Below are 16,813 nucleotides of genomic sequence, written 5' to 3'. Positions count from 1 at the left end.
ATGTCCAAAGCAGCAGCGTGGGACACCTTAGTGGCACGTCAGTCAGGAGAGGTTATGGGACTCGGTCTTCACACAGAAGCCAGGTTAGGCTTCCCATGTCCTGGACTGGCTATTTGGCTTTGATCGAGCTCGCTTTAGCTAGAAAGACAAGAACCCTCTTCACGTTTCCTCCCTGCTCCTCTCCCGTCCCTTCCCCTCTGCACCAGGACAAGGCCTGGCAGCAGTGCGGCCCGTACCTCCTAGGCGCCCCCGCACGCGCACTCCCCTCCTGTCCTCATCCATCCAAACTCCCGGCCTACTTCCTGAGCAGCCTCACCAGTGTCCTCATGGTGCCTCTGTATCCTCCTAGCTCTCCACGATGACCTGATGGAAGAGCTACTACCCACTTTGAGGGTCGAGGAGGAAACTCTGACTCTCCCTCAGGTAAACTCATTGTTCCTCAAGATTTTGTTTATTTGAAAGAAAGACAGAGAAGGGGAGAGAGAGACAGATAGACAGACAGAGAGTGCACGAGAGCGCAAGCAGGGGGAGTAGCAGAGGGAGAGGAAGAAGTGGGCTCCCCTTTCGAGCAGGGTGCCCAATGTGGGCCTCCATCCCAGGACCCTAGGATCAGGTCCTGAGCTGAAGGCAGAAGCTTCTATGTCTGAGCCGCTCAGTCACCTTGCTAAAGTCATTTTGTGCTTCTGAGGGACAGCCAGTGTTTGATTTCTCTTTCCATGAAAGTGTCTGAGCATGGACATGCCAGAGGGGAGAGACCATGTCCTTGGTGCTGAGAGCCTGCCATGAGTTTATACCATTAACGGACAGCAGATTGAGACGGGCACCACCATTGCTTAGGCAGTGGATGGTCGTGAGCATTTTCCACCAGGTCGTTCTGTCTATGGGAAATGGCTTTGGAATGAGTTGCTGACGAAAATGGATGGGGGAATTTTGACATAACATGCCGGAGCCAAGGACAAGGGGGTCATTTTCGGGAGGTCATTTCCTCCTCCTCTGGAAAATAGACTCAATGACCGCATCGTATCTAGCTTGCTTACAACACACACCAAGGGCACAGAGATGTGTGCACATGGTGTGCACAGGGTGCGGGGATCCTCACTGGGTTTCCCTTTCTCCAACTGTAGGAGGCGGCGACTGGATACACCCCATATGCTTATACCCCCATCACTCCCCTTAGGGGGACAGATCTAACTCAACAAGGTAGGGTTTTCTCTCCTCCTTTGGTCTGGAGAGCTTCCCCCCTTCTGAGTTCCTCCCGGGAACAGAGGCTGGGGCGGACTGAACAAACGGAGTGTCCTGCAGAAACCCAGGACCCTGTGCTACAGTCCCTGCAAACCAGTAGGTCATTCGGGCGGTGTGCTTGGCGCGTCGGAGGGTTGGGGCTCGCTTTCGCGTGGTTCGAAGCGACGGGACCGGGCATGTGGGTGTGTGGACTGCGTGCGTTTCACCAGAAGACATCTCCCACTGAATGGACTTGAGGGCACGGGTCAAAGTTGCAAAGCCAAACCTCCTCCATTGCCGCTGCACACACCCCGCTAGGACACCACATTCCTCGCTGACCACAGCTCCACCTGGAGGGTTGCTCAGGATTCCCTTTCCTCAGACAGGGATGGGGAGAAAAGGGGCCCACATCTGTCCTAGCTCGGGACGTTTCTCAGACAGGGTCAAAACACAAAGGAATCAGAAGCTACTTTAGTCGACCCAAACATCACCACCAGCCTTACAAAAACGCTCCCATCTTGAATGCACATAGAGGGAAGGCTCACTGGAAAATGGCAATGGCCAGGAAAGCTTCATCATTAGCTTGGGGCCCAATCCGACTTCCTGACAATATGCTAGATGACCAGGTTAGAGAGTGCCCTTGTCTCGCCTGGCCTCCGCTCTCTCGTGAACTTGCCGGATCCTGACTGGGGGAGCTGGGTCCTGGGAAACTGGGTCCCCCGGACTCCCAAGGACACACCCACAGGCCACAGGAAAGGAAAGACTGGGAAGAATCAGCACTTTGCGGATGGGGACTCTGTTGGAATGGTCAGATGTCAGTACGTAAAAATCCTGGGTCTTTGGTTTTCCTGACCCTGCAGGACTCAGGGACAAATAGAAACCTATAGGGTACTTGTGCTTGCATTGAATGCAACCCTGCCACACAGTGTCCTTCTGCAGAAATACAATCTCCTAGAAGAGGCGAGAGGTAGGTGGGAGCAGCCAAGAAACGGTCTTGACAATGACCATGACGCTGGTTGGAGGATCTTGCCTGTCAGTACGGGAACGTGTCTCTTAGTGTTTACCCTTTCTACTTGAAGAGGTCACCCTGATTCCACTCCCTGTAGCTCGAGTTCAGAGTCAATATTTCTCCCTCCGTTCCTGCTCCTTGCCCTGACCTCTCTCGATGCAGCAGCAGCTTGCTCAGTCCATACCCACGCCATACACTCCCGGTCACGCCCAACCCATGCGAAACTCCCTGAGCTCTTCCTGCCGAGCCCCACCAGTGGACTGACCATTCTGTGGATCTCTCCCTAGCTTGGCTGGATGGACAGGCGGGTGAACGTTCAACAGGAAAGAATGAGGAAGACGCCCCGTTTTACACCAGAGTGGTACGCTGGCTTTCTTTGGGGGAGACACAAAACTCTTCTGGCTTTTTAAATCAAGGTCACATAAAAAAAACCTCAGCATGCACTATTGACAGGGTAGGGAGAAGTTTGAGAGAGAATCTGTTACCAAATGCGACCTAACCCCGAAGGCATTGCAGGGGGGCTGGGACAACCACAGCATGATCACCTACCATCTGGAGGGCAGGGAGCTTTGGTACGGATAGTAGCTATTCCTCCTTACCACCTATTTTGTCCAGTGGGACCTGGAATGTGGGACCTCTAGGAAGACTGGGTGCATCTGCGGAGGACTCATTTTGCTCTCGTCACACATTGGGGCTCACGGGCCTCTAGCACACTTCCGCATCGGGCTTCCTCCCATCCCCCAGGGAACAAAAGAGCCATGCAAACAGGACAAAGCCTGATTTGATGTTCATACTGTTTTCTTTTCTGAAATCACAGGTGTCCCTGCTGGAAGAGGATGGCGGTAAGTATTCTATACTCTAGAGTCACTCACTTGTTTGCAACAACCTGGAAAAGGGCAAAGGTCGGGGCTTCCTCACAGGCTCCACCACGAGAACCACCCTGATTCCAGGTCCGGCGGGACTGAGAGGAAGGGTCGGAGTAACAGAAAGGGATTTTCTGGGGAAAGACCCGTGGCCTCATGGCCCTGTCCCCAGAAACTACTGCGCTGCTCTTAGGTGGTGCAGGTTTGGGGGCAGGCAGTAGGTGTGCCTTGGAGATGGACTATTTCACAGCCAACCTAGGCCCTGTAGCTCCAACAGGAGCCAGAGTTTCTATTCACATCCCCGCTCCTCTCCAGGACCTTTCATCCTCCATCCAGGAAGGGCCCACTGCAGCTCAGTCCATACTGATGAGCTCCCCACTTCCACACACTTGTCCACACGTGCACGCCAAGCAAAGCTCCCCGAGCGATTCCCGAAGAGTCCCATCGGGGTCCCGACACTCTCTGTGTGTATCCACCTAGATCCCCTCGATAGTCTGTTTGATAACCTTGACGTGGACAGCACAGAAGGAGAGGTCCCATTTTTCACCAAGGTGGTAAGTTAGCCTTCCTTCAGGTGAGGTACAGCATCCCTTGTTTCTCTGATACTCGCAATCAGATCCGAACACCTCAGCACGTACAATGTCCTTGGTGGGGAGATTATTGAGGGAGCGACTCTTAGCCAGGGACACCCCATTTCAAAGACCCTGAAGGAAACAGCAGGTTCGGTTACAGTCCACAGGGTCCGTAGCTTTTTCACGGGTGCTACTAACACCGCCGTGCCACCTAATGGACCCAGGGCATGCGACCTCTAGGTGGATTCCATATCACTGCCCATGACCCTGCCCATCACCAAGAGACCAAAAGAGCTGTGCACACAGGACCAGGCAGGACTTGATGTTCATCATGTTTTCTTTTCTGAAATCACAGGTGGCCCTGCTGGAAAGGGAGCATGGTAAGTATGCTGTCCTCTAGAGTCACTCATTGCTTTGGAGCAACCTGGACAATGGGCAAGGTGGGGCCTCCTTGCAGGCTCCATCTTGAGAGCTACCCAGAATCCAGATCCTGTTGCAACGAGACTAAGGGTCATGTTCCGGACCGAGACCCGAGGCCTCGTGACCCTGGCCCTGGAAGCTAACGTGCTGCTCTTAGGTGCTGTAGGATCGGGTGCTGGGCACAAGGTCTGTTTCCATGGGAATCCATGTGCTGTGATTCGCAGGGTTGGAGTGTGTGTGTGTCAGGTGGATGAATTCTGCGCTCTCGAACGTGTCTGGTCCCCTCAAAATGGCGATCTCAGGGATGTTTCCCATCACTGTCACGTCATGAACGTCCATTCATGGGAAAACTCAACACCTACAATTGAAAGAGGTGTTCTTTCCTTGCAAATACACATCAATTCCCCCAGAAAACAAATCCTGTCACTAACTAAAAAGGGCTAGACTGTGCCCCAAAGACACAAGTGTGTCTTTTCCAATCCCTGTTACTGAGTCAGTGTCCATGGTGCTCTCCCGCCAAGCTAGGTCTCGGGCAAGAATGGTCACAGCACCTCCCTCTTGACACTGCACTCACACACACACATCTCTGCATCAGAGGCCCCATGATGCGTCTTCCCAACCTCATCGGAAACACTGAGTGCGGGGACACACTTCCTCCCTTCTGCAGGTGGCTTCCGGGGCAGCCGCGTACAACAGCCCATTTGGGGATGACCCGCACAAAGGGGTAGTGGCCAGGGAACAGATGGGGCCAATTCACTCCGTGTTTCTCCATGGAGATCTACCATTTCCCTGCAGATACTGTGTCTAAGAATGCAAGTGGCCTTCTCCCAGGGAAATCCCACACCCACCACTGGTCCTTGCTGGGGATCTTGGAGGTGGGTCCAAAAGGTGTCCTATCCAAGGGGGAATGAGGTGGTCTTCAAGGACTGAGCATCACTGGGGGCACCTGGGCCCCCTCCATGCAGGAACGAAGGGTGCTCTGTGCATCGCAAGGTGGCCAAAGAGAACCTCAAACCTCAACAGGGGTGACAGGACAATCATCACCCATTTCGCTGGCCATCTGTCCATGCAAGAGGGCCTTGTTAGATTCGGAAGGTTTGGGCCAAGAGACAACTCAAGGGAGTTCAGTGCCTGGGAATGGAAACAGAGCCAAATCAGGGTTTCAGGGTTCTTTGGCAGACAACAAGACTTTCTCATGATTGGAACAGAATCTGATTTTCCAACATCTCTTTTTCTCACTCGCATGCGCGGAATCCACGGGAGTACATTTCGCTGCTCTCCGAGGACACTCAACGGGCTTTTCCAGGGTAGTTGCACCAGTCTGCATTCCATGAATTGCATACAAAGTCTCTAATTTTCTGCCTCCTTCCAACATGGGTCCTGGGTTTGAATTCCTGGTTTGGGTCCTCGCCACCCTAACTGACAATGCCACAGCTCAGCATCCTTTGGATTCGCATTGACCTCATGATGCCTTACGTTGAGCATCTTTACGTACGATGTCTGTCTGACTGGCCGAGTCATTCGTTCCCTTTGCAGCACAGACTATTCCAGTCTTTTTCTCGATTCTTTCATTTGGTGAAATCCCGGTCTTCTTTTGTTTGGTTGGTTTTGTTGTTCTTCCTTTTTGTCAGTGAACACACCTTTTCTGAAATAAGGATTGCCAAGGGTGTCTCCAATCTGTGGGCTGCCTTTTCACTCTGTTCACTGTTTCAGAAGAGGATGCTTTTCCTGGGCGGTCCTCTTGGGAAGCATCCTGATGCCAACATGAGCGCATTTCCTTGGGCATTTCTCTTCCGCTCCCAGGTGTCCCTGCCTATTTGTATGCCAGCACCCTCCTGTTGGCTTGGGGGAATCATCCAAGGTATTGGAAGGTCAGCTTCTAGAGACCCACCACCGACTTCTTCATATTCAGAAACGTCGTGGTTCGCTGTGTTCCTTTATGGTTCCCTTATCTATTCTAGCAGCTCTTCTGTCCCGAGAGCATCACATTGTATGCTTTAGATCAGTGCTGCACGGAATCCGCTCCCCATTTATTCTAGGAACTGGGGCTTCACCTTAATCTCTTCGGGTCCAAAGACCTCCAGCAGCACCTGGTGGGTGTGTGTGAGCCCAGGAACGTCTTCCCTTGATCAACATCCCTGTCAAGCCAGCCACTGATGCCCGAGCAATACACAGGAGAGCAGGCCTCCTCTCTCGCTCCTGGTTTGTGTCTAGTGCTGAGTGATCCAGGAAAGAGTCTGTCTAGAATCCATCATACACAGTCATTTATTATCTCAGCGCAGTACACGGAAATCATCAAGGGAACAAAAATGTCCAGTTGCTCACTCCCACTAGACACACGTCAAGAGTCCCATAACGACTGGAGTTTCTGATGGTTGCGCTGGGAGGGGACAGCGGTCATGGGCATGCAGAACTGACACTGAGGTGACTGCTGCAGCGTCCTGGTCTCATTAGAAGGCATGAAACTCCAATCCCTGTCTCCTCCAAGGGCTCCGGCTCCGCCAACCCCGTGAACCTCTGAGAGCACTGCAGAAAGGTCAGGCAGATGCTGCACGGCCCAGAGACATCTCAACGCACCTGGGATGAAGGGGTGAGGCGGTTTCTCTCCTAACGGCATTGCTCCTCTTTCAGTTCTTGCAGATCTACTGATAGAGAGCATCGAGGACTACATCTTCAGTGAGGACGAAATCTCTTCAGGTAGGGAATGGTACCGAGGAGGGGAACACTGGGACAGGGCTCCCGGGAACATGGGGTTGCCCCTGCCGCTCTGGAGAAGGAAGAAGATGGGTCAAAAACCACCTTTTTGAAAGGAAAGCGGTGCTCTGGCACAGGCATGATTTGCTCATGTCACGTTCTCAGGATGAAAAGAACAGACAAGGTGTCCATGGGCCTTTAGTGTAGGCTGGGTTTGTCATCACCACTCGACTCCTTGCGTGGCTCCTTGAAGGATCTTTCCCATCAAAGCTGCTCGTGCCTCCCTTGGCCACTGCCACACGACAAAGCTTGGCCTCTTTGCTCATGGCCTCTCAGGAATGGTGCACAAGAGATTCTGCATCATTCTTGGCACGGGCCCAGACCTAGTCATGCTCAGGACTTGGCGGCCCCAACCGCACTCTCCTGGGCAAGAGACACTACACGACACTCCGTTCTGGTCTGAGCCAGGAGGTGTAAGACAGGTCTAAATTCTCTCCCTCATAACCTCCACTACCAAACCATCCTGGTTCTCTCCAAGCTGCTGTACTTCAAGGGGACGCCCAGAGCTGCAGAAGGGAAAGTGTACTTCTCCTGGGTTCACTACACAGGCTCCCCGTAAATCGGAGCTTCTGCCAGCCTTCACACCCCAGCCGAGTCTGACCTGGGGACGTGTTCCCAAGGGTGGGATGTCCCCATGCAGCTGCCCTGGAGAACCCCTGTCGTGGGCCACGGTCCCCTGAGCCTGTGTGATGGGGCTGCTGGACCTGCTTCACACACTTGCTGCTCCGGGTCCACTCTACCTCTCACTAGCTGGCCTCGAAGCATAGCACAGAGCCTCTTGGGAGCAGGGCCAGAGAGTCATGGTTCCTCTCACAAACCCACCTCGCTGGCCCACAGCCCTGGCCATGCTCCCCACTCCCTAGGCATGCCCAAACGGCAAACATTCCTCAGGCCTGCCCAGGGCCCTACACACACCCCGACCCCGTCCATTCCTGGCAAGCCTCAGCAGGAGCACTGGCAAAAATCCTGTGTTTCAGTAACCACACCGCTGGACGTTTTCCAGCCCTGAACAGCTGAGGGTGCCTGCACAATTTCCCATGCTCCTGTCTCCTGTCTCTGTAACACTTAGGGAAACAGAGGGCGTTGCGTTCCCTGAAACACGTCCCTGGGAAGGTCATCCCAGTCCCTGGGCAGACATGCGCTGTGGGGACGTGGTGGGCCATCTCTAACGGCACTTCCCCAGCAATCCCAGACCCATGACAGCTGCTCCCAGCACAGACGGATCGGGGGATTGATTCCAGGGGACCCAGGATATCTCCTCTCTTTCCTTGGTGGCCCCCTCCTGGACAACAATAGGACTGGTGGAGATTGGCAGGGGGAAGGACATGGAGCATCTCTAGGGGAGGAGGTGGAGGAGGAGGAGGAGGACGAAGGAGAGCAGGGAAGGACAGGAAAAAGGACAGAGGAAAACAACGTCCCGCAGAGGCAGTCTTAGGGACAGTGACAGCCTCCAGGGGGGAAAGGATCACACAGCCAGGCTTCCGGGTCTTGGAGAGAATCGGAGGTGGGAAGAGCAGGTGGGCAACCAGAGACCCCCCTGTACCCTGCGGAGATCAAACGACCAAGGCCAGGGAGGACTCGGAGCTAGGGACGCACCCCACTGAGGGCAGAGCCCAGCATCCCCAGAGCAGCAGGCCGTGGGTCGTCACCTGCACTAACTCCCCTTTGTTCTCTCTCAGGGCCAACCCCAGCACCCTTGCTGCTCCCAAACCCGAAGAAGGATTCCACAGAAGACGATTCCGATGGAAGAAGCCACCCTGCGCCTGTAATTCACTTCCACCTCCATCTCTTGGGCTTCCTCTCTCCTCTGTCCCTAAGTGCCTCCGCCCAGCTCTTCCCCTTTCCCTGCTTTGACGACGCCAACTCCAGAGGCCCTCGTCTCTGGCAGGCACTCGAGCTCTGCATGGGAACTGCTGCATGAAATCCCTGGGAAGCCCTCCTCACCCCTTTCCTACCATCACCCTGACCCCTCACCGCGGACTCTGGGAAGCAGCCCCGGACAGCAGAGCAGGGAGGAGGGCTGGGAATCGGCAGGGCACGGCTCACCCGGCTGGAGAGGCCTCAGGAAGGGAGGCTGGGCCTGGGTGTCCCCACTTGGTTCTCTGATGCCGGGGAGTCTGTGCTCATGCCCACTTCTGCTCTTGCTCTTAGCTCTCAAGAAACTTTCCTTCAGTGGACTTGGCGCAAACGACAAGGGAAGCAGAAGAAGAGGAGGACTCGGGAACGGGGTGAGTCGGGCAGGAAAAGGGGCCGGTGAACATGGATACACCTTTTCTATCATTGCCCCGTCCCTGTTGTGGGTACCTCAGCAAACAGCACAAAACCCGGGGTGCTGCCCTAGCCTCTGACCACAAAGAGGAGAGGAGAGGAAGATCCCAGTCCCTGCAGGCACTAGGAAGTCCTGAGAACATCCCACGGGGAACCTCCACCTGATCCCTGCAACTCCCTGTGGTGGTTGGGCGCTGTCGTCCAGGAGCTACTGATCTTGGAGGAAGGGCCCTGGCTGCCTGGAGGGACTGGACCCCAGGCAGCCTAGGCACAGTGACCTTCTGGCAAAGGGCTCCACACCCCCCATTGAGCCCCTCCCTCTGCACGACCCAAACCTTGCCCTCCCACCCTGCAAAAGCCAGCAGACGGCTTGCTCCCGGACGACACTAGTCGCGAAGAGACAGTGGTGAGGTGGCCTCATCTCCCACTTCAGGCACGTGAGAAATGAGCAAACAAGACAGGCCCCCGGGCTCACAGGAGCAGGACAGCTCACCCCTCCCAGCGCTGCATCCCTGTGGGTGGGGAGTCAGGCCCGGTCTCCAGCTGAGTCATGTCCACCAGCGACTCCCATACGATCTAACCAACACCTCCAGTCCCCCGAGCCTCCAAGATGCCTCGTGGGAGGTAGTGGGTCCCCTCATGGCACACTTTGCTTTGTGAGTTTCATACTCTAGAGACTCACCTCGATCCCTCAGTCGGCAGGGGAGACCCACCAGGGAAAGGCCACCCTGCCTACTCCCACCTTGCCCAACACCTGCCCACAGCCCGTGGACTGTGTGAACTCACTTCCCATGGGGGTCGGGAGCATGTCGTCTCTGCCACGCCACCTGCAACACTCATGTGGGCAAAGGCTCCCCCCACAGAGAAGGGCACGTCCAGGGCTCTCAGAGAGGCTGGGGAAGGGACAGCCCAGCAGGAGGAGGACCCCGCCGTCATGGAGGAGGACGCTCAGGGAAGGGGCCTGAGGGACCCTGGCAGTGTAGCCTTCATTCAGCCCCAGGGGGCCCACGGGAAATTCCCCTTTCTTCAGGTCATGCATGGGTCTTGCAGGGAAACCTCTACCTCAACACCTCAGAAGACACGTCCCGCAAAACCCCACAGGCCTCTGGTAAGGCCCAGGCCACACGCCACTCGCTATCTCACACCACTCTACCCTTGTCTCCACAGCTGCACCAAAGGACAGTGTGCCCACCACCCCAAGGCACCAGAGGCTCCTGGGGTGCTCCGACAAAGGAAGCCAGGCGGGCTCTGGGGCCTCACTTGCTGCTCCGATTTGGGCCCGGAGGAGGATTCGGCGTGAACATACAGGGAAACACGCCTGCAGGAACGGCTCTCTTACGCCTGACCTCCATAGGCCAAAGAGAATACTTCTGGGCAGCCCACCAGAGGACGGCACTGGAGCCCCGAGGACGAGACGAGAGGACCCTCTGAGTCGGCCGCCACACCCAGAGTTGGCTGCCCGGGCCCTGCCGATGACGGACACTTGGAACACGAGGCAACCACCTGGGCCCACAACAGTCCATTGTGTGGGGAGAGTGGGCCACCTGGGACTGGGCGGGACAGCAGCCTTCCCGTTGTCTCCCCTGTCTGCTGCAGGGGCTGCTCCTCCTCCCGCTGTCCCCTGCAGTCCCCGACAACCCTGCAGGGCATGACACATGCAGGACAAAGCGGCACTGCCAGGGCCCCTTGACCACCCTGGGATCGACTCGAGGGGCAGCAGCCCTACCCCTGCTGGATTCCTCGAGGGTGCCGCACCCGAACCGCCCCCGTCGCTTCGACGCACAGGACCGTGACCAATGCTGGGCTCAACACTGGCAGCAGCCCCACAAAACGGGCCCCGCTCAGCCTGTGTGTTTGGCAGCAGCAAGAGGTTTAGGGAGGAGAGGCTCTCCCCTGCACTCAGCGGCCTCTTCCTTTTACAACTCAGACAGCAGAGGCCTCCCCCAGCTGGGCCTCTGCCACCTGACCAGGAACGACCCACGCGGAGGGACAGCTCTACGCCCCTATTCAGCAGGAAGAAGCTACAGAAGATGAGACCGTCCTCCTTCAACAACCTTAACCACGCAAGGCTCCGCACTGGTCAGGGGCACACGAGGAGGGAGGGGAAGGCTAGCTGAGCGCCAAGCAGGAGCTGGCACGCCACACCGCCCCCCAACCTGTGATACGGGGGACATCCCTCAGGCGCTCTGACTGCCCTCAAGCTGAGGAAAGGAAAAAACAGATTCTCCACAGATGGAGATCAAAACCCGGCAAGACTGGAGTCTCCCTCGGTTTTGAAAAGTCCTCCTGATTCTGCAGGAAGAGGCTCATTTAACGAGAGCCTAGCGACCTGCCAGAGGCCCGGATCTCCGTTTCCTGAAGCCCTGACATCTCCCTCCCCTCCACGACACTGAGGGAGGCTGAGGCCGAAGGAAATGTCTGTAGGACAGAGTTTCTTTTCAAACGTGCAGTCCCTGGGATGGACCTGTGAGAGGAGGAAGGTAACATTCCTCCAGGAAGCTCCGCACCATCTTTCAACTCATGCCTTCCTAGCAGGAAAAACCACCTTCCCTTCACAAGAGCAAAGCCAACTGTATCCTCGGTGTCCTCTGCCCTCCTGCCACATTCTTGCAAAACCTCCCTTTTGCTTGACCTCCTCCAATGCCATCCCAGAAAGTCAGCCTCCTGTCACGACCCCAGCAAGCAGCCCTTTCTACCCAAGGGTCGTATCCCTGTTCTTTAATAAAAACTGCCTCCTGCCAGCAGAGCCATCTCAAGACTTCTTTCTTGACCATCGGCCTTGAATGCTAACCTCTTTCCTACATCAGTCCTGTCTACTGTAGGGCTCCTGTGGAAACAACCCTGCAACACGAACCCATTTCTGTCAACCCTTCCGACTCCATCCACCTCACCCACTGCACATTCTGTGTCCTCCGAGGACTGGACCCTTCTGTGATTCTTGCACTCAAACCCTCACATGGCCCCTCTTTCGGTCCTGACGTGGTTGACGTTGCCCTTCTGAAACTCCCCAGCCTCCCATCCTCATTTTCTTTGTCTCGCAGGTTTATCTGGTCCATAGGTTCTCATCACCAACACGCTACAACCGGTTTCTGCTCCTGAGTAGAGGACTCCATTCCTTTCCTTTCTCATCAAGCTCAAATCTTAACTCTCAGATGTTTGTCTCACAACTTTCAAAATTCTTCTTTACCCTAATGCCTCTCTACCAGTTTCTCTTCTTCCTTTTTCAAGCCGCCCTCCCTCCCTCCCTTCCTCCCTCCCTCCCTTCCTTCCCTACATGATCTTTTCATTCTTTGTATTCTTTCCTCCCTCCCCCTCTTTCATTTTCTCCTTCTGTTCTGTTAGTACCCACAAAGCACTTCAGTACTTTTTCACCAAGTGTTCCGGGACTCACTCTTTGTGTACAAGACCCAGGAGCTCATGGCAATTCGTTCCCTATTATAAAGGATGAAGGGAGACCCACACGGGGGCAGCTCAAAGGTCTGCTTCTCTGCAAGTCAACGGGAAGCTTCAGGGTCATGAACCCTGGCCTTCCACACTAGAGCTAGACACGGGCTACGCTAAGCATTCCCCACAATCCCCTGTCATCCAAGACCCTGAGCATACGGGCTGTCCCACCAGAGACCTGAAGAGTTTCATTTCTCGGCTGAAATGGGCCTCGAGCCAAGCCGCCGCCCGAGTGTCTGGAAAAGTCACTGGCTTCAGCACGACTCACGGGTATATAGTCTTTGAAACGGAAACATCAAAAATTTAATCAGCAGTTGACGTGGTATGAGGCTACCATGTAGAAAGATCTATCAATTCCGAAAAGGAACAAGGCACGCGACTACAAGTGGCTTGCAGGGGTAGACGCAGCGACCGTTCCTGAAGGGAGGGGCTAGAATGCGTTCCTTGAGTCAGGGAAAGGGAAAAACTTGAGTGAGCGATCCTGCCACAGCCCCTCGTGCTCTGGCCATTAGCACAGGGTTCACACTGCACAGGAACCCAGGCAATGCTGGAGCACAGCACGGAGAGGTCTCACGTGCCTCACCTCACTCCCGGTGTGCTGTGTCCTGGGAAGACAAGCCTTGTATTTGCTGACAATGTGGAAGAGCCTTCAGCCATGGGTCCCTGGTGCCAGGGACATCAGAGCTCGTTCATCCTGGATCGCAGCACAACCATCTCCCCAGTGTGGGAGAGCCTTTAGTCAGGGCTCTAACCTCGGGAGACACGAGAGAACTCACCCTTCCGAGGAACGGAGAAGTGATACACATGGGGGGAACAACTCCAGGGCAGTGCTCACCTCTGTACACAGTAAGACCACTGGAGACGCACCTCAGCGATGGAAAGAAGGTGGGGGACCCTTGTTTCAGAGAGCTCTGCTCTTCTTCATGTCCAGGACCTCACATGGGGTAGAAGCCATGTGCTGGGATTGCTGCACAAGAGCTCACAGCAACATACATCTCTTTGAGGCCATGGGCACATTCCCACAGACAGAAACCAACTGAATTTCATCTTCAGGGAAAAGCATTTAGGCCAGCCACACCCTTAGCCAGCACCTGAGGATCCACATTGGCGGCAACCCCGACAAATGCGGTCAACGTGGAAGAGCCGTTCGATACAGGTCTCACATTTGGAGACACCAGACAACTCAGAGCAGAGAAACCCGTGTCTGTCATCACTGGGGCCCCACCTGTACCCAGAGCGCCCACCTTGCTCACCGCCACAGAAATCACACAGTACAAACCCTTGTCTCCCGTCACTGAGGCAGAGCCTTCAGCCAGAAGTGGGCCCTTTCCCAACACCAGAGAACTCACACAGGGAGAGCCACTAGCCCGGTATCCTGGTGGGAGAAGCTTCGGGTGGGGCTCAGGCCTGAGGCGCCCGCTACCATCTCAGAGTGTGCTTCATCCCTCACATGGGAGCGAGGTGCAGGCACCCCTGGGACCCCCTGCATCATCGCTGTGGCTGAATGCGAGGACATCCCATATGGGAATCCCATTCCTCACGGAGCCAACACAGGAAGGACCTGGCAGGATTCGCACACAAGAAAATCTTCCCGGTCTGATGAGCAAAGGAATGGGCTCAGCTATCCCTTCTTCCCTAGCCAGCAATGACACCCTCACACCGAGGAATCAGAACCAAGACAACTTACCACTGCGATGCACGTGCACCAGCGAGACGACAGTGGTCACACTCCTGGACGTGCTGCACTACCATCTGCACTGAAGAGACAGAAGCCAGACGCTCTTGATGCTGCCCAGTAGGTCACGTCCCCTGAGCCTCAAAGCACCACCTGTAAAAACAAGGAGAGCATTCAGTCGAGGTCTCAAGACCCGCACGTGGGGAGAGACAGAGTCACCCATGATGGAAGCAGGCCCCTCCGTCCCAGCAGGGAGGGCAGGTTCAAGGAGGCCAAAACCACAGGGCCCCGCCATCTGTCAAAGTCTTAGCATTGCTGCTGGAAGGCCTTCCCCTAAAGCATGCTTGGCCAATTGCCTGCCAGGAGTTCCATGAGGCTGAAAAGGACGTCTGGTCTTTCCTTGCTAAGACATGCCTCTCATGGGCCCTGGTACTCAACCAGGGGAAAAAAAAAAAAAAAAACCAACAACGACTGACTACCTTCCCCTTCCACAACACCCTTCCACTTCAGGGTCGTGACTATGGCAGAGTTCACACTGTGCGCATTTTGCCCTGATAAACGCCAACCCTCCAATAAAGCACAGAGCAGAGTGTCAGGCTTGAGCACCCCAGCGACCTGGCTGGCTGCTGTGGCTCCCTGGGCCTCCCTCCCTCGCTCCCTCCCTGGCTCTAATCCTTTCCAATAAGCATCTGCCTGGGCCCTGGGACTCTGGCTGTCCCCAGGTGCCCCAGGCCCTGGGTACAGGCCATGAAAGGCAGTTGAGGGGCTACAGACTCCAGCCGGCCGGCCCTGTGCTCCCCTCAACCCAACCACCGTGGTAACCAACGTGGGCCCAGGTGCCAGATCCAACTGCAGCCCCCGCCTTCCTGCTCAAACACAGGGTCGCCCCCGAAGCAAGGCACATCGGCCCCAAATAACCTGCCCCTTTGCCCCCACCCCACCGGCCTGAATATCCCCTGGGGACAGAAACCCCAGAAGACAACACAACCTCCATTCCAGTCAGCACATTTCACTCATCCTCACGTCTTGCACAGGCTGTCTGATGGGTCCAGAAAAATCCACCTACGGTATGGCCCACGTGCTGCTGTGATGTTAGGAACCCTTCACCTCCCCAGAGTTTGAAAGGTCACCTGACCCATTTTGGAGGGCTGTCCCAGCGACCACGCCCACTTCTCCTGCCAGCCTGGGACTCTGCCTGCAGAAAAAGAACAAGAAAGAACAAGAGTTGGTGATAATGTGAAGAAATAGGAACCTTGTGTTCTGATGGTGGGGATGAAAACTGGTGCAGCCATTATGGAAAACAATGTGGGGGTTCCTCAAAAATTTAAAAATAGAACTGTCATATGTTCCAGTAATTCCATTACTGGGTATTTACTCAAACAAAATAAAAACATTTGAAAAGATATGTTTATATTGCAGCACTATTTACAGTAGGCAAGATATGGAAGAGCGCGGCAATAGATGAGTGGATAAAATGACGTGGTGTATATATAGATATATATAGAGAGAGAGATAGAGAGATTATATAGATAGCTAATAGACTAGTACTTGGCCAGAGAAAAGAATGAAATCTTAACATTTGCAACAACACGGATAAATCTAGAGGGTATAATACTAAATGAAATAGGTCAAAGAAAGACAAATATCCTATGATTTCAACCATATGTGAAATTTAAGAAACAAAACAAAGCATAAAAGAGACCCAAAAAAAGAGACTCACAAATATAGAGAACAAACTGGTGATTACCAGAGGGAAGGTGCGTGGAAAGAGGGCATGAGAGAATGAGGGTGTGTCATTTAAAAGGAAAAACAAAACTCTATCTGAAGTCAATATTATTGTCTATGTAGAAAATCTCAAGTATCTTATAAAAAAATTCTATTGGAAGTAATGAGGAAATACCAAAACATCATAGGATACAAGGTCAATGTAAAAAAGTCAACTATTTTCCTATATCTGAATAAAGAATTGAATTCCAAATTTTCAAATGAAAAAAATACTCTTTACAATACACCCCTAAAAAGGGTACTCAAGTATAAAATCTAACACAATACATATACACAGGAAGACAAAACTGATGGAAGAAATCAAAGATCTAAATAAATGGAGAGAGAGTTCGTATTCATCAGTAGCAAGACTCAATATGGCTAAGAGGTCAATTCTTTCCAACTTAATCGATAAATTCAATAAAATCAAAATAAAACCTCACAGTTATTTTGCAGATAATGACAAGAAGATTCTGAAGTTTACACAGAAAGGCAAATATCTAGAAGAGCCAACACACTGGACACCTGGGTGGCTCAGGTCATGATCCCAGAGTCCTGGGATCAAGTCCCGAGTCAAGCTCCTTGCTCAGAGGGGAGCCTGCTTCTCCCTCTGCCCTCTCTGCCTGTGACATCCCCTGTTTGTTCTCTCTCTCTGACAAACAAATAACATCTTTAAAAAAAGTTTAAAAAAAATAGAATAGCCAACACAATGTGGAAGAAAAATGAGAATTCACCTCACCTGGTCTTGAGACTTACTATAAAGCTACTATCCACCAAGACAGTGTGTTAGTGCTGAGAGAGACACACAGATCAACAGAACAGA

General features: G+C 53.9%; 1 protein-coding gene and 1 pseudogene across 2 annotated transcripts in view; one reads left to right on the top strand and one right to left on the bottom strand.

Moving 5' to 3' along the window:
• Window positions 1–16,813, bottom strand: part of LOC309859847 (phosphatidylinositol 3,4,5-trisphosphate 3-phosphatase and dual-specificity protein phosphatase PTEN-like) — a 136,160-nt pseudogene that overhangs the window by 93,428 nt on the left and 25,919 nt on the right. Inside the window, exons 7-8 of the transcript XR_014316666.1 lie at window positions 15,357–15,421; window positions 14,239–14,379 (exon numbers count right to left, since the gene is read on the bottom strand). The product of XR_014316666.1 is annotated as a phosphatidylinositol 3,4,5-trisphosphate 3-phosphatase and dual-specificity protein phosphatase PTEN-like (transcript). The remainder of the gene's footprint in view (window positions 1–14,238; window positions 14,380–15,356; window positions 15,422–16,813) is intronic.
• Window positions 2,269–11,809, top strand: LOC309859862 (uncharacterized protein). The gene is made up of 8 exons (XM_082721079.1): window positions 2,269–2,591; window positions 3,048–3,072; window positions 3,574–3,647; window positions 4,021–4,045; window positions 6,717–6,782; window positions 8,519–8,604; window positions 8,991–9,067; window positions 10,275–11,809. The coding sequence occupies exons 6-8, from the start codon at window positions 8,582–8,584 to the stop codon at window positions 10,757–10,759; spliced, it is 585 nt and encodes a 194-aa protein (XP_082577205.1). The 5' UTR covers window positions 2,269–2,591; window positions 3,048–3,072; window positions 3,574–3,647; window positions 4,021–4,045; window positions 6,717–6,782; window positions 8,519–8,581; the 3' UTR covers window positions 10,760–11,809.

Source organism: Mustela nivalis, assembly GCF_964662115.1.
Source record: "Mustela nivalis genome assembly, chromosome: 2".
In the NCBI taxonomy this organism is placed as follows: Eukaryota; Metazoa; Chordata; class Mammalia; order Carnivora; family Mustelidae; genus Mustela; species Mustela nivalis.
The sequence above is the reverse complement of the archived record's forward strand: the minus strand, read 5'-3'. Positions and strand labels throughout refer to the sequence as shown.